This window comes from Cricetulus griseus, chromosome 7, assembly GCF_003668045.3.
Source record: "Cricetulus griseus strain 17A/GY chromosome 7, alternate assembly CriGri-PICRH-1.0, whole genome shotgun sequence".
NCBI lineage: Eukaryota > Metazoa > Chordata > Mammalia > Rodentia > Cricetidae > Cricetulus > Cricetulus griseus.
Genome location: NC_048600.1, coordinates 101,569,153 through 101,587,114, shown reverse-complemented (window position 1 = coordinate 101,587,114; position 17,962 = coordinate 101,569,153). Strand labels below are relative to the sequence as shown.

The 17,962-nt window shown below is 47.3% G+C and overlaps 1 protein-coding gene across 1 annotated transcript in view; it reads left to right on the top strand.

Moving 5' to 3' along the window:
- Msi2 (musashi RNA binding protein 2) overlaps positions 1-17,962 on the top strand; it is a 367,643-nt gene that overhangs the window by 306,007 nt on the left and 43,674 nt on the right. The window contains 2 exon segments of the mRNA XM_035447710.1: positions 9,045-9,159; positions 16,822-16,896. Coding sequence (XP_035303601.1) covers positions 9,045-9,159; positions 16,822-16,896 — 190 coding nt within the window.

The following is a 17,962-nucleotide window of genomic DNA, read 5'->3' as shown; positions in this document are numbered from 1 at the left end:
CTGCTGCTACTGCATCAGCTTTTTCCTCAAATAGGACAGCCTGCCAGCTCCCCTAGCACACCTTACAAATGAATGCAAGGAGGTGGGACTACCTTGGGGTGGGGGTTGGGGTGGAAGGGTCCTTTAGGAATAGGGCTGGGCCCTGCAAGGTAGGAGGGGCTGCTGCTTCTGGTCTTACACTTTGGAATCAAAATGATTGGGTATGAACTGGCTTCCTCTTCTCCAGGGGTTCTCCTGTAGGCTCTGCATAGAGCAGGGTATGTGTTAGGGTGGTCCCCGGGGTGGGGCTTTGTAGAGATGGTCTGTAGGCTTGGCCCCTGTGGGATAGGTGCTGTGGTCAGGCTCTGCCTTGCAGGTGAGAAGTCTGGATACAGAGAAGTTACTTGTACTCAGCCCCAGAGCCCAAAGGTAGCTGTTAGAGCAGGGAGCTGTACTTGAGACTGCTCTCTGACACGAGGCCCACCCTGCCCTGGGACTATGGTGCAGTTGGTAGGGGGCATGTCCCAAGCATCACTGGAGCCTGGAGCCTGGCTCTTCTCCACCTATTATTGCCCAGGCTCTTAGCACGTCCAAAAGGAGTCACATCCCCTTGTGTTACTCTCCGTGTCCATGCGCTGCCCGCCTTACTCAGTACTTAATATTACTGGGTTATGACCTATTTCACTTTGCCATCACTGGTTTTAATAAAAACACCAAGCAGAGGAAACAGTGGATGAAATTAATTCTGTAAGTGGTGAGGAAATTAATTCTGGAAGCTGGAGTTGGGAATGACTTCGTGGAAGAAATAGCATCAGATTGGCCCTAGAGGGCTTAGGATGGGGGTGCTGAGAGGGCAGGACCCAGAGGAGGGAGTTGGGGTTTGAAGTTGGGAGCCCTGTGACCGGATTCTGGCTGTGTTCTGATGTGGTGGGGTTTTTTTTGTTGTTTTTGTTTTTGTTTTTGTTTTTTTCTCTCGAGGCTTTAGTTTATCAGAGAGGAGGCCAATTAGGCTGTTCCACCAAGTAGATAAAGCCCACGGCAGCAAAGTGACAGAGAATAGGGGACATTGTTTGAGGGCTCCATGTGTCACACCCTCTGCTGAATAGCTATTATATATGTTTATTATACGATACATGGAAATCTCTTACACGTTTTATACACACACACACACACACACACACACACACACACACACACACACACACACACGTGTTCGCGCGTGCATACACATGTGAAAGTGTTGCAACTGCCCAGAAGGTGGATAATGATACAAGAGCACCATGTTTTTTCCTTCCCCCAAAATAACATACCAAGCCTCCTCTGCAAACCAAACCGGATTCTGATGCTTCCTACGCGTGGGTCCTGATCATTTATGTCCAGCATGTGTCTAAAGGCAGATGGCACACCTGGTTGCCTTTATCTCTTCTGCTGGCATGTCCCTGGCTGCCTTTACTATAGTTGTTCCCTTTGTGTCATTATGAGGGTGCCGTGTCTGTGAGAACATCTTAGTAGTCGAACCAGATCAGATACCATGTCCAGATGGTGTCTCTGATGCTTGGTACCAGATATCTGGGTCTTGAGTATGAACTTACAGGAGCCCCACTAAGGATTTCGATTTCCATGGGATCCTCAGAAAGGCCTCTGATGGGCAGAGAAAGAAAATAGGCAGTGGCTGGGAGGAAGGAAGATCTTTGCCTTGAATGGCGGTGGTTATGTGGGGAATAGCGAAAGGGTCTCTGGAGGTGGGCCCGTCTGCATGGCTGCCAGATTCTGGGGAAATCCTGAGTCTATATAATGTCCCTTCCTGTACCCTTTCTGGATACAAGCAAAGCAGTTGCTTGGAGCATCAGATGAGCAGGGTCCACCTGGAATCCTCTACAACCAACTAGGGATGAACAGCCATTTGATTTAAGAGGAGGCCAAGATGATCCTGGGCCAAGGTCCTGCCAGGCCTCTTGGGGCTGTCAGGAATCTCTGTGCAAAGACAGGCATGGGACAGCCTCCCCTGAGTTCTCTGTTCCACTCCTCCTCCTACCAGCCAGACAGTCAAGGTCAGTGTCTGCACACTGGGGAATTTTATCCTTTGAAACAGACCTCTGGCTTCCAGGAGAAGCGAACGTTTTCTAACATGATCTGTTTGTACACACTGGCCCCTTCAGGCCAGACAGCACACCCCCAAGGCCCCCACCACTTGTTCAGGGTAGTACATCAAACCCACACCTCTTGGCTTTCCCTCTGGCCCTGAGACTGCATGCTGACTGGGCTGTTTGTGAGGAAGCAGGGAAAACAAGCCTTTTCACTCCTCTGAGATCAACTTCCTTCTCTGACTCCCTGGCTCCCCCTACCCACCAGATGCTCAGTGGTTGCAGGGACTTCAAGTTGTTGCCAGAGCAGCCATAGGGAAGTCTTCCCCATAGATGCTCCAGTGCCTTTCCTAAAACAGTACTCTTTAATATGCACTGGGCCTTTAGGCAGACCTCAAATCCAGACGCAGGCTACAAGGTATCTGAAGGCTGGGCCTGTTTCCATTCTAAAGCATAGTACGTGCAGGAAACAATGGCACATGCTTGTAGTCTTGGCTCCTTGAGATGCTAAGACAGGAAAATCATGAGTTCAGTGACAACCTGGATACACAGACAACATAGCACAACCCTTTTAAATAGTAGATAGATATATTGTCATAAAGGGGCATCCTTCAGTCCATTAGCCAAAGGATTATGAAAGCTAGATTAAAGTACCATGTCCCTGTTGAAAATGGTAACTCTTCTGGTTACGAAAGAAACTGTCCTCATGTTTAGAACTTACAAAACAAAGTTTGCAGCTTAGTCATGGACAAGAAGTTCTTAGGATTTTCTTTTCTTGGAAAGCTGGGGATCACCAGAGCCATGTGTGTATAAGAGCCCAAGCACTGAGTCCAGCCAGCCCTATGCAGCCATGTCTGCAGCATGCTCTCAAACAGGAAACACAAACCCACCCCTGCCCCTCCAGATACAAATGTGGAATGTGCCCAGATGCTGAGGTGTGTGTGTGTCAGAATGCTAACAGTGGGCAGTGCTGGCAGAAGGATCCCAGCTGTTCTTTGGGCTGTCTTTGCAAATTTTCTATAACTTTGAAATTATGTCTATGCCTTAGTAAGGGTTTTCAGCGCTGTGAAGAGACACCATAACCATGACAACTCTTACAAAGAAAGCATTTAATTGGGGCCGCTCACAGTTTCAGAGGCTCAGTCCCTTATCATCATGGCAATGAGTATGGTGGCATGCAGACAGGCATGGTGCTGGAACTGAAAGTCCTTGCATCTTGACTCAGAGGCAACAGGAAGTTGGCTAACCATCACACTGAGGGAAGCTTGAGCAAAAGAGACCTCAACGCCCGCCCATATAGTGACATGCTTCCTCCAACAAGGCCACACCTCCTAATGGTGCCATTTGGACACATTTTCTTTCAAACCACCACAGTCTGAAGGACAAGCGAGCAACAATACGGCTAGAGTATATATAATTCAGTGGAAGAGAACTACCTAGTATGCACAAGGTCCTGAGTTTGATACCCAGCTCCACCACCAAAAAGAAGAAGAAACAAACAAGAGAACTACCTCCACTTTTTCCTGTTTGGTTCTGATTTTTCCCTCTAGGTCTTGGGTCAAGCTCTCTGACTTGCCACAGGTATAGGAGGAGATAGCCCATATGTGGTCTAGCTCTAGAGATGGAGCAGGGACAAGCCTAAAAGTGACTCAAGGCAATTTGATGTTCAGAGAGCACTTACCTACACCCTTGGTGAATAAGAGAGGGGGTGTGACTTTTCTCTGGACAGAATGGAAGTCCTCTGTTCGGGGCCTCACTTTGTTTATTGTTTATTAACATTCCTGGCTCTGAGTTCTTCCACATCCCAAAATTAGTCAGCCTGAATCTCCAGGGGCAGAGAGTGGGGACGGACTGTGCAAGCAGCCCTTCCACCCGAGCAGTCTTTCCAGAAACTCTCACTGTTGGCCAGAGCAGGTTCCCTGCTGTGTCCAATGCCACTCCTGTCACTCAGAGGCTGAGGACAAGCTGAGGCCCCAGAGAGTTCGCATGCCATGGCCTCTGGCCTTGAGTGCACTCACTGTGACAGGGTGGGTGGTAGACAGGGCTCCTGTGGTGGGTGCTGCCAAAATGCCACCAGCAAAGACAGCAGAATTCAACCGAGCTGCCAGCCCTGCTCAGTGCTAGGAAGAGTAGGTGGGTTTGTTGAAAATACTCCCATTACAGTTAGTTAACCTTTATGTTCCCTAAATGAAAATTGTATAAACCTGAAATTTCCGTTGATCGGGTTGCCTAGGAACAGGCAGCAGGTTTTCCTAAGACAAAGCAATAGATTGCCACCAATAGGGCTGTTAGGAAGTGAGCTGGTTAGCAGCATTATTCCCATCCTGGTGTCAGCCTTAGGTAATTATCTGCCTGCCTGCTCAGGGCACGCCCATCTTCCTGTGCTGGGGCAGCTCCCTGCAAAGGAGACTTCTCAGCCTTCAGCTCCCGGGATGGGGGCGCAAAGGCAGGGCCTAGAGCTAATCACCATGTTTGAGCTATGAGAAGAAATCTAAAAGGCCTGATGTGGTTGAATTTATTTCTTTTTAGTCTTTCTCCACCTACATGCAAGAGGAATCCCCCAATAACCCTATTGATAACAGACTGTTGCATTGTTTTATGAAAACATGCAGCCACTACATGGTAGGAGACTTGGAAAATAAACAGTAACAAAATACGCCGTAATTTTTTAAGCTGCCCTCAGACAACTTTGGTAGATCGTTTAAATATTTTTAATACAGTATACACACTTGTTTTTTTTTTTTTTCTCCACAGAGTCAGTGTTTTTATGTTTATCTTCCTACAGTTAGGGTAACTAGTGTCCTGGTCTGCCTGGGACCTAGGAGGACTCCAATACTAGTACCTCATGGCCAGTGTTTCGGTGGCACTCAAACAAACTTCACTTCATCAGTTCCCTGTTAGTTCTCTTGTTTGTTTGGATTTTTTTTTTTTTATCTGTGTGGGCATGTGTGTATGTGTGTGTGGTTTTTCTGAGACAGGGTTTCTCTGTAGTATCCTTGGCTGACCTGGAACTCGCACTGTAGACCAGGCTGGCCTCAAACTCAGAGATCCACCTGCTTCTGCCTCCTGAGTGCTGGGATTAAAAACGTGTGTCACTATGCCCGTCCTTAAGGATGTATTTTATTTTATGTATATCAGTGTTTTTGCCTGCATATATGTCTGTACCGCATGTGTGCCTTGTACCTGCAGAGGTCAGAAAAGGGAGTTGGATCCCCTGGAACGAATTATGGATGGTTGTAAGTTACCATGTGGGTGCTGGGATTCAAACCCAGGTCCTCTTCAAGAACAAGTGCTCTTAACTGTTGAGCCATCTTTCTAGTCCCCATCCTGTTACTTTTTTTTTTACTCTGTATGTGTGTGCCTGTCTGTCTGTCTGGTCTGTGTGTTTCCCTGCCACACATGGGAAAATTAGAGTACAACTTGTGTAAGTTCTCTTTTGTTACATGTGGGTTCCAGAGGCAGCACTCAGGTAGTCCAGCTTGGTGGCAAGAGCCTTTATATAATGAATCATCTCATCTCACCAGCCCCAATCCCTGTTGGATTATTTTTGTTGTTGTTGTTGTTGTTATTCCTGGCAAACAGCCCCATTCATAGACCCTCACAGTACAAATTCCTACATGTAGGATTATTAGATCAAAAGATGAGATCGTAGCAGGTTTTTATATATTGTCAGTTCCCCTTCAAGAAAATCAAAGTGCTGATTTCTGCCTGTTGTGGATTGAATATGAATTGTGCCCTACAGCTCATAAATTTGAATACTTATTCCCCAACTGGCAATACTTTGGGGGAACCTTTGGGGGATAGAGCCTCTCTGGAGGCAGTCTGTCAGTAGGGGCAAGCCTTCAGTTGTTTTGCTTTGTTTTTGTGTTATAGTTTCTTTTTAGTGTGTGTCTGTCTGGGGTGAGGTGCACTTGTGTACACGCACACACGCACAGACATGCACACACAGATGCCAGATATCCTAGAGCTGAAGTTACAGGAAACTGAGCTGCCTGGACTCAAAATTCAGTCCTCTGGAAGGGCAGTGTACACTTTTTTTTTTTTATTTTTGAGACAGAATCTCACTATGTAGCCCTGGCTGTCCTGGAACTCACTCTGTAGACCAGGCTAGCCTCAGACCTACAGAGATCCATCCGCCTGCCTCTGTCTCCCAAGTGCTGGGTAAAAGACTTGCACCATCACGCCCAGTTCACGATCAATACACACCCTTAACCACTGAGCCTCTCCAGCCTCCAAGTCTTAATGTTTGTATACCCTAGCCCCTCTTTTTGCTTGCTTTTTGCTTCCTGGCTACAGAGGACATGTGGCTGGCCACCTCACAACTCCAGCCATGCCTTCCTCCACCAAACCATGAGCCAAAGTAAATCTTTATTCGCTTAAATTGCTTCTTGTCAGGTATATAGTGACAATATTGGGGAAAGCAATGCACAGCCCTCCTTTCCCCATACTCTCAGGACCCTTACTTCCAGCAGCGCTGTCCTCAATGCCCATCAAATAGACAAAAACACATCCTGTGTGCACACCCCGCAGCACATGTGTGAGGGTCAGAGGGCCACGGTGGCTGTCAATCCTTGCCCTCCTACCTCATCTGAAACACAGAATCTGTGATTTTCCCCCATGTGCTCCTGTGTTTTCTGGCCCACAAGCTTCCAGGGATTCTCCCATCTCCTCTGAGGACTGCTGGGATTATAGATGTTCAAACTACACATCCAGTGCTTCCATGAGCTCTAGACATTTGAACTCGGGTCTTCATGCCTGTGTGGCACGTGTCTTCACCCTCCAAACCATCTTCCCAGTCCCCCAAAATATTTTATTTTGAAGAAGATATGTGCTTCTTTATTAACGGCTTGTGAGCTGCCTGTTTGTGTCTTTTATCTAGTTTTCTTTCACCTTGCTCATTTCTTCTAATCCTCAAAAAAAAATCTTTATAATAAACATATCCGTCATGCACACTGAGTTATTTTTGTTCATTCTTAAAGACATTTGCAGTTAACATTCTCTCTCTCTCTGTCTCTCTCTTGCTCTCTCTCTCTCTGTCTCTCTCTCTCTCTCTCTCTCTCTCTCTCTCTCTCTCTCTCTCTCTCTGTGTGTGTGTGTGTGTGCATGTGCGTGCATCAAGACAGGGTTTGTGTAGCCCTGGCTGTCCTGGAACTCGCTCTGTAGACCAGGCTGGCCTCAAACTCACAGAGATCCGCCTGCCTCTGCCTATAGCTGCCATTTTAAAAAGCAAGAATAATACCTGTTACATGGTTTCAGAGTTACTATTTTAGGTCAAGTTTTCCCCCTTGATCACTAATTTCTTTTTCTTTTCTTTTTCTTTTTCTTGAAATAAGACCTTGCTACATAACCCAGGCTTTCCTCAAACTTGTAATCCTCCTGCTTCAGCCTCCCTCGTGCTTAGATTACAGGTGCACACCACCACTCCTGGCTTTATAATTTCTACTAAAACTACTAAGGATTTGTAATTGGCGTATCTGGGATTACTGCTATAATTATTACTAAAAAATGCTAAGTATTTTAACTGGAGCATATCTCCGAAATGGATCCTCTGTGCAGGTCCCCTTTTAAGCAATGTGTACTGCACGCAGTTTAGCTCACTCTGGCTGCCTCAGACACGCCATAAGCAACTGTACCCTCCTGTGATACAGCGATGCCCCTGGCAGCTGCCGAGCCACGTGAAGCCTTTGCTCCTCTACCATATGTCCCCAGACTGTTTTAAATAAGATACCCGATTCTTCTTCCTCTGTCACTGTCAGGTTCCCATGCTGTTACTGTTGGCTGCTCGAAGTGCCCTGCTTTGCCCTGCAACAGTCCATCTTTATCAGCAATGGGCTTGATTTACAGCCAACGGTGCTTGTTAAACTCGCCTGTAAACTAAAAGCAAGTAGTGCTGAGCCAGCTCAGGCACTCCCGTTAAACCATGCAGGAGCTTCCACAGCCACAGAATTAGTTACTGCAGTTTCAGGGTTTTTTTTTTATTATTATTATTGCATGTCTTTATTTATGTCGGAGTGCATGTTCTGTGGCGTACATAGAGGTCAGAGGACAACTCTTGAGGGTCAGTTTTCTCCTAGCACCATGTGAGTCCCAGAGAATGAACTCAGGTCATCGGGGTTGACAGAAAGTGACTTGACCCACTGAGCCATCTCCCTGGCCCTGAGGTTGTTGTTTTGTATAAGTCATACTGTTCAGTAAGTGATCTCCATATGCACATGTAAAATGGGATCGAGAGATTTTGGAGGCCGAAGGTAAATGGAAAGATTAGCAGCCATTAAAAGACACAAGTGCTAAATGCAGAAACAGTCATCCATAGGAATAGTGCCTATGTTTGAGCTCGGGACTTCTTTGGGAAGTTTGGTGGTGTGGGTTCCATCGGGATGGCGATGTCACTAGCCTGGTAAATGTGACACCTGGCTTCAAGGCCTTTGCCTGCTGGGGGTGGAATGTGGTATGTTACTTCTGAGCCTCTGGTGTTCAGTGTTCTCATCTGGGAGATGGAGCCAGGACTGATTGCCCTCTCTGTTTCATAAAAGAGGGTCTCTGACGGCCTGATTCGAGGAGTCCCTAGCCTTCAGGACCATCAAGGAATCTGTCTAAAAGGCCAAACAACCATGAAAGATGATTATAATTGCTGCCACTGCTGCTGCTGCTGTTATCCACAGGCCATCCATCAGCTGTCGCCGCCTCTTAGCCATCATGCTTTCTGTACCAGGTTGCAGGCCCATGTGTGTATCTTTAGCTTACGTCCTCGCTGCCCTTCCAGAACCTAATTTCATCCTTGTAGGTTTTTCCAAAGCAGGATTTGCACAAGTGGTGTGGTTTCTTAAATATTTATTTTGCAGGCCATTTACTCAGCACAGCTATTTTTACAGTGAGTAAGGAGCAAAGCTAAAAATAACAGCTCGTAACCCGATCGGCTCTGCGTCTGACATTTACGTGGAATTCATTTGCATCTCATTTGTTCTCCTTTCTGTTTAACAGGTAGAATGTAAGAAAGCTCAGCCGAAAGAAGTCATGTTCCCACCTGGGACAAGAGGCCGGGCCCGGGGGCTGCCCTACACCATGGATGCGTTCATGCTTGGCATGGGGATGCTGGGTGAGTCTGCACAGGTGTGGGACTGGGGGTGAGGGTTGTGGCAGCCTGTACGCCCTACTCAGTCACTTAACAGTCACTAAACTCATCTGCGCTTCAGTTTACCTGCATAAGTTTCAATGAGAGCGATAGGTTCCTCTTTGAGATGGTCATGGCAAGCAGTTGAGCATCTCGACTCATAGATGGCTCAGGGTGTGCTTGAGCCCATTTGTCTGTCCTTCCCCTTCCTCAAACACAAAACAGGACCACCTTTCCCTCTCCATCTCAGCCTTCTTGGCCCAGTGAGAGTTCCTAAGACTTAAGAACTCCTTGCTGGCTTTACTTGTGTGGACTCGGGCTACATTTTTCTAAAACTTAGGAGAGGCACTGAAGGGTGGCAAGGGTGGGCACTAATCCTGTCTATTTAAATGATTAACATTTTTCTCTTGGGATATCAAAATTTGCATTTAAATGGATGTTTTAAATAGCCTGTTTTACTCTTTATTTGCAAAAAAAAAAAATGATGAAAGACAAAGTGTGTTTGTTCTGACTAAAAATGATCTCTCCTGGCTTTTAGAGAAATTGAGTTGCATATTATGCCCCTTTCCTTAGAGGTATCTCTGTCCGCCCTGCGTAGATAATTGAAAATCTCACCGCTTAAATGGCATGAAAGATGGAGAAAGCAGAGGAGATGCGTAATGGTGTGGGTCGCAACAATAATTAGAAATTTCAAGGCGAGAGAACGGTATTTTAGTGCAAGTTATTGTGTGTCGGGAAAATACTAATTAAATGGGATAAATGGTCGTTAATGGTTAAATTCCATTCAGGCACATGAGCTGTCTAGTTTTAATGGGTTTCCATTGGGCTTGGCTAAGAGTCCTTCTTCTATATTGTGTGATAAGCTCTTTGTATATTTTCAGATTTGCTGCTGTTTAAATCATTCCTGGCTTAGTCTTAAATGTATTAAACTTCCCATGCTCTTACAAAGAATTGTATCTACTCGTCTGAGAAAATAACTTAGGCAGGTAAAGCTATATTGAAAAACTTTAAAGACAAAGAATGGTGCCATTGAGAATATTTTTTTAAATGGCCAATCTATTAATTCTCCTAAGATTAATTTTTTTTAGGCTTAACGGAGTTTACAAGAAAAATCCTATTATAGTTCTTTAGAAACTGCCTTGTGATTTTAAAACTTACCTAGAAGTAGAAACATGAAAGAAAATAAATTTAAAAGAGAGAGAGAGAGAGAGAGAGAGAGAGAGAGAGAGAGAGAGAGAGAGAATCAGAAAACACCAGTTTGACTATATCCCAAAGCACTGCATAAAGCTACAGTAATTCAAACAATACGGTAGGGTTAGAGTGTAGCCCAGTTAGTAGAGTACTTGCCTCACATACATGAAGTCCCTGCATAAAACTGGGCATGGCGGTGCACACCTGTGAACTCAGCACTTACCACTTGGGAGGTGGAGGCAAGAGGATCAGAAGTTGGTGGCATACTGAGCTCAGAAACTGTCTTGTGGTAGACAGGATCCCTCCTATCTTCTGCTGGCCTGACCCCACTAATTTTCTACTTAACAACAGTGAGGCAGCTGTGTGTATTCAGTAGACACTGCTTTGACTATTGAGTTTGGATTTTTTTTCCAGGCTGGCAGTTTACAGTGCCATACTCCCTGGGGTTGGTGGACAAGGGCAGCTGCTGAGTGGTAGCTTGTCATAGAACAGGCGTGTTCTCTGTCAGGAAGAGAATCAGAGGCAAGTCTGCAGTGTGCTGTCACTTAGCTGTGCAAATGGGAAGGTTAGCTATGGTAAATACACTTTGTCAATCCATGGTAAATTTACCAGGGTGTAACTCAATCATTAGCTATCAGGACACACACTGGATAGAGAAAATTAAAGAGTCTCCATAGTTCTATGTACATGTAAGAGGATATCTGTGCATGGCATTTGCTGCATGCAGGTGGAAGCCACGTGTTTCTCACAGAACTTGAAGCTCTCGAGTTCAGCTAAACTGGCTGGCCAGCAAGCCCCAAGAGTCCTCTTTGCTTCTGTGCCCTGGACTTAAATATGACACCTCCCATTGTTATGTGGCTGCTGAGGAATCAAACTCAGGTCTTCATGCTTGTGTAGCAATCATTTGACCAACCAAGCAATCTCCCCAACCCCATAGTTACTACTTCTAAAGGATTGTTAAAACCCCTAAGAATTATATGATGTTGCTCTACAGCAGACTACTTACCACTTTGTGTATAGATGCCCTCAACTGCCCTCTTGTCCCTGATGGTGCAATGTAGCCCATGGGCCTCTGGCTCTTTAGAGGAAATCAAGACAAAGACTTCATCCTCCCTAACTGCTTTCCTCTTACGGGGTAGTGTGGCCTGGGGTAGTCTCCTCTTTGGGTAGGGTCACCACCTCCATAGGGCATTGATTGCATATCAGTCCTGGGACCCATGCTATTACTGCCCCTAAAAGTTTGGCTGATGAACTTGTCTCCTATAGAAAAGAAAAATTAATTCACTGAAGAGCTAGGCATGGTGGCACACACCCGTAATCCTAGAAAATAGGAGGTAGAAGCGAGAAGATAAACAGTCCAAGGTCATCCTTGGTTACATGGCAAGTCTGAGGCAGCCTGGACTATGTGAAAACCCTGTTGGATGAAAAAACAAACAGGTCACTGTGAATAACCAGATGCAATGATACCCAGCTATAATACTAGCACGAAGGAGGCTGAGGCAAGACCCCAGATCATGACCAGTCTGAGCTACATCATGAAATCCTGCAAAATAAATATTCATTAATGAAGGGAGTTTCTAAGAAGAATATTTAAAAGCAAAAATGTAAGTCACTGAAGTGTTAAAATTTACCCATCCAACATATATTAACCAAGTGCCTACTGTGTGCCAGCGTGAGAACCTTGCTTCCAATCCCAAGGAGCCAGCATGCTGGTCTCATGACTGGGGTACCATGTAACCAATTTTTAAAATACCTTTCAGGATCTTCTCTGTCCTTTGGGAGGTCCCACGAAAGGGGTGCTGATGAGTGTATATGAATATGGCATTCTTTTCTGATCTCTCTATGGCTGCCAACGTCCTTGTGGAAAATGCAATGTGTTTTGACTTTAGCTTTCAGAGCCTTTAATAGAATGGAATAAAAAGAGTGTAGGGAGCTGAAGAGGAGGGGTATTGCTCCAAGGCCCCACTTCATACTTCTGAGCCAAACAGAATCAGAAACAACTATGCCATTGGAGAAGGTACTTTTACAACCCCTGGGTCCTGCCCCGTTGTCCACATTCTGTGGGAACACCCGTAGTCATCCAGCCCGATGCTGCAGAATCACCCTAGTTTTTGTTAATGAAAGTGAACTCAGTAAAAGCAAACACATGACTGTTGATGTGTTTGATTTCTCTTGGCTTTCTCTGCCTTCAGCCTCATAATCCCACTGCTTTTAATGCTCTTGGCCTAGTTGGACACATGCTATTTATTAAGCACGTGGTAGAGAGAGAAAAAGCAGTGTTGAAGCTTTGTGGAAAAGCTTCTCTCGGCAGTTGGGGGAGAAGAGAGATGCTGCTGGCCAACTAGTGACCACCCAAAAGCGTTCTAATCTTCTCTTGTCTCAAGAGATCCTTGCAAAACCCTATTACAGTGCTCCCAAACATTGATGCCTTCTAAATTGAATGCAATAAATAAATAATAAATAAAATCAATCATTGTTGCAAGGGCCTGGGGAGCCATGATCTGCTGATACACACTCCAGATCAGGAGATGGGTAGAGCCCACAGCTTGCCTTCCTGGAGGTGTCTAGAGACCCTGCTGGAATTTATCTTTCCCCCCAAATACCTGTTTGTCCTAAGGAGGGCTCCATTTGTGCACCTGTTTCTTGGTAGACAGAAGCAGCCCAGAGTCCAGCTGTGCCTTGCCCCTCTGGAGCAATGGATCCAGAGAGACTTCTGTGCCTATGAGACCATCCTTTATCTGCTTGCCAGTTTCTTGTGCATGTCAGCCCTTGAGCATTTGTGATGGGGCCCAGGCCCCTAAGGAACTGAAGGTTTCCTTTCAGATAGTTTTCATTAAGGTTAAACTAGTGTAGGTGGGAGGCCCTATGACTTGGGAGGATTCTTGGGCTGTGTGACTTTATAAACTGGCTCTCACATCCTTGCCTACAAAGGGCTCTTGGTGCTTGCTTAACCTTGTGGAGCTATGGTGGGAGCCCCAGGCCGTGCTGCACAAGTAGCAGACACTCACTGAGCCCTCTGGATAAATGGCCCTTCTTGCTTGTCTCTTTGAAGTCAAGGGCCTGGGAAGAGCCTCTTTTCAGTGTACTAGGTGTTTGGATAAGAGCCTAGATGAGCCATGACCCATCTAAGATGCAGGCATCTCTAAGTTAGGAGCAATGATCTAAAGCCACCGTTTTGAGACGCCTGTGAGCATCCCAAGGAGGGGGGACGCAGAAAACTTTCCAGCATACCCGAGTCCTATTGTTCACTTTCTGACTTGTGCAACCACAATGGGAAGCCTGGGTGTGAGGAAGGTGGTCATCCAGGCAGAAGGCTTGATTTTTTTTTCCTTTAGTGACAAGAGATAATTACTGTGGGATTGATCAGGCATCCAGAGTACTGGAGCAAATAAATTGTTCAGTGGCCAGTGTGGGAGGGGCCCAGCTGCTAATGGAAGTGGTGGCTGGGTCATCCTGCTGTAATGTGGCTTGATGGAGCGTTCGCATGGGTCTACTGTAATGTGCTATTGATATGCAGCCAGCCAGTTTCCCCCGTGCGGCCTGGGCCCTGAGCCACTGGAGCAGAGCTGGGCTGCACAGCCGCAAATGAAGAGGAAAATTGAAGTAATGTTGTATTATAAATTTATAATTTCATCTGCCTGACAGAGGCTGTTCAGTATTGGGGGTATGGAGATGAGATCCCCCAGCGTGGCAGGTGTGGAATTTTCATCTTCCTTCCTTGGGCGATGATAATATTGACCTATCCGGAAGAACAGAGTGAGGCCCAAAGTTTGTGTGTACCTGACTGTACGTTTCTTCTTTCGTGTTGAAGACTTTAGGATCTGCGTGCAGGAAAATACATGCAATCGGGCCATACAGATGGCTTGAGTTCCAGGAGGGACTAGCCATTCTACTGCTGCTCACCTACATACAGGGAAAATGATGCATGGGCTTTTGCTCTTGCTGTCAAATTAACACTTCAAATTTAGGACCCTGCTCTGAAGTTAGTGGCAAAAGAGCCATTTTTCTTCAGGAAAGCCCCTAGGCAGTAGTGATTTGACCATTTGCCTATAATCCATTTATCAATATTGTTGAAATAGTGCTATAAGAAATCTAGCCTTGAAAGATCTGATTTGATAGTGGGTGATTAATTTAGAGGAAAATTGAGCTGCTCAGCCAGGAAATAAATTCCAGAGGACAGTCCATTGCGCATGCGTTCCATCAAGGTCTCTGAGGTCCGGCCTCTGCTCTGTGCTCTCTCTCTCTCTCTCTCTCTCTCTCTCTCTCTCTCTCTCTCTCTCTCTCTCTCTCTCCTTCCCTCCCTCCCTCCCTCCCTCCCTCCCTCCCTCTCTCTCCTGCCCCTCTGAAACCAGTAGGTATAAAGTTGCTGAGCCATTTTGTCTTGCCTTACAGCCTTCTGCCAATGGGGCATCATGAGGTGCCACCTGGCACCTCTGGATGCTGGATTGTCCTGCTGATGCCAGAGTAAACACTTAGAGCCCAGATGAAGTAGAGATAGCCCAGTTGGCCAGTGCGTTTGGTGGGACTGCGTGTGTGGGAAGGCTTCAGCTGTAGCAAGCAGCTGGTCATTGCTGAGAATTTGGGCATACCAGTGCTGTAGGTGACCTGCAAGGCTTCTTACCTGTGGCAAGAAAGACCCCACCTCTAAGAGAAAGGGGGAAACCCCTGACTTAGGTCAGAGTCATGTGACAGAATCCCATAGGTCTTAATCAGCTTTTGAATTGACATCCACTTCTCAGTCCCGAATGCTAAAAAATCTATAATCAAGGCACTTGTGGAGCCCTGCAAGGTCTAACTTGGGTCTCTGAGGCACAAACCACTGACTGGCAGTGAGGAAAGCTCCAAAGCCTGACTAATAATGGTGAGGAGAGGAGAATAGAAACATGGTGAGCAGACCTCTGCCCGCAGCCCTGCCTTGCAAGGTCAGAATGGGCTTGGTATGAGACTCCATGGGGAGGTGGATAATGAGCCCCCAGAGCTGGGCTTAGGGGTATCGTGCTGCCAGGAGAACAGAAACAGATTGAGTGGCCACTGCCCCCAGTCTTCTGGAAAGCCTGGGGCCTGTCTTAAGTCTGCGTCTGTAGCGACTGTCTACAGTCTTTTTGGCAGCCACACGGAGTATAGATTATTATGTGGAGTGGTGATGCTCCGAATTAACAGGAAGCCTGAGGAACAGAACCTGGAAAGCAGACAGGAGCTTAGAAAGCTGAGCTGTCAGAGTTCCAGCTGCCAGCCAACGGGGCAACCCGGGAATGGCCTGTTCAGAGGGCCTCTGGGTGCTGGATTGTCCTGCTGATGCCAGAGTAAACACTTAGAGTCACCTGCCCACCCTCTGTCCACTGGCTCTAGATGCAGGTCCCTGTGAAGGTTTGCATTGGCCTGCCTCCCAGGCAGAGGCAGAGTTCATTCAAGTGCTGGCCGAACTGACACCCACCAGACAGCCACCTCAGAGGCCAGAGCTGAGAGCTAGCCAATGTGCTGGTAAGAGACTGAGGTGACATTTTTGGAGTTTGATTGTACTGAGCTAATCCACACTGGGTGGAAGGGGCCAGAATAGGTCTCTGGGGACAAGGACAGAAGGTAGCTATAGAGCTGCTGTGACCAAGGAAATTACAGTACAAGAAGGCTCCAACCACCTTCACTATAGTCACAATCAGGACAGGGATGTGAATAGTGAGGTGGACAGCGCTGAAGTGACCTCTTAAGTGGGAGATTGCTTCAAAGATTGAAGCAGGTTCATCCCCTCCACGACTCAGAAGAGGGCTCTCAGCACCCCGCAGTTAAGATCACCCTAGGTCACCAGCTGCAAAAGGTCAGGACAAACCATGAATTGTCCATGAAAACTCTGCACCCAGCCTTCAGAGCACAGCTGGGGTTTCATGGTACATGTATTCACACAGTCCCTCTGGCTCTTTTGAAGACACACTTCTGTGCAGTGTCTGTGCTGGGACATGGCCCCACCTCCCCCAGCCTTGGCTTGCTAAGCTGAGAGGCAGCCCTCTGTGTGGCTGCTAAACTGCCAATCCCAGAGTACCCCTGCCCCGTGTGGTACTCTGGCTCCTGTCCACTGCTTTGGAAGAAGGCAGTACAAGGACTTTAATCTCCTACTGTCAACATCCTTAAGGTAAAGTACATTCAGGGTAAGCTCTCCAAATGTCAGAGCCAGACGCAGGCACTGTGTTCCTTCCTCTGTGTGGCATTTACTCTACAGGCTGGTGAATGTACCTGAGCTTTGGGCAGTCTGGCTGCCTAAATACGGGTTAATTATAAACATCCCGATGGTCACACCTCTAGCCGTGGGAGAGAGGGGATCCAGGGCCTGGGTAGAGACCCTCCCCAGAGACATAACAGTCTGTGAGAATAACCACTGCTGATGTTCACTGCCACCTTCCCTGAAATATCACCCCAGATCCAAGGCCACTGTCTGATGCCTCGTTCTTTCTTTCTGTGTTCAAGGCTACCCCAACTTTGTGGCAACCTATGGCCGAGGCTACCCCGGATTCGCTCCTAGCTATGGCTACCAGTTCCCAGGTGAGTGGCCTAGATGCTGGGGTTTTGGAATTTTGGGAGGTGGGCTGCACCTGGAGGGTAGCAGAGAGATGCTCCAAAAGAGAACACAGTTGGCATACCTGTGTGTGCAATCTTCCAAACCCCTCTGGTCCAGGGTCAGGGAATATATAGTTGGGGCTTTCCAATGGACTAGATTGTTTCCTTGAGGCTGGTGGCAAAATGGGAGGAGAAAAGCGGTGGGAAACCCCTTCTGCTCAAGTCCTTTGTCCCCAAGCCTGTTCTCAGTCTTCTCCTACGGGATTAACTTCAGGCCCAGGGCTTGTTGCATCCACCATCCTTGCTGCCTGCTGCTCTCCACATCTACCTGTCTAATGGCTCCCAGCCTGCCTCCCCTTCCTCCTTTCCTCTAACCCGCCTGACTGCCCTGACATCGGGCTTTTCTGGAGTATGTTGGCGAGGCTGCAGGGGTCAGATTTGTGCTTTGTTTCCTGAATGAGCTGTGCAGATTCTCACTCTACCCTGCATAGCTAGCAGAGCATGGCCCCCCACATGTCCTGGTGCTTCTGTTCTTAGGGAGCTAGTGGGCGTTGTCTGGGGGAAATGGGGAGGACGCTGCAGGAAGTGATGCTTTGGGGTGTCGTTGCTCTTTGTGAGGTAAACTTCCTCACAGTCAAGCAGTACAGATGAGATTATATTAGGTTGCCAGGTGTGTCAGAGTCAATGTGGCCAGAGCTGATGTAAAGGAAATCTGTGCTCCATGGTTCTCCGTGGATGGGTGGGGGTGGGGGGCTACACTTAATGGCTGTACTTGGGGTTGTCACATCTCTACTTGAAGACCTAGGAGAAGTGGTGAGTAGAAGGCACAGAAAGCTGGCCTGAGGGAAGGCTGTCTGAGCCTGGGGAACAAGAGGGTGGAGGAGAGGTCTAAGGTTAGCACTGGCCTCAGCTCAGGCTGTGAGATGGTGACAGAAGATGTGTAGGGCTGTGTCCCATGATTCTGGCCAACACTGGAAACCTAGACACTTACCCTGGCTCTGGTACCAGTTGGACAAGTAGCTCGCTTCTGGGCCTCATCTGTCTTGTCTGT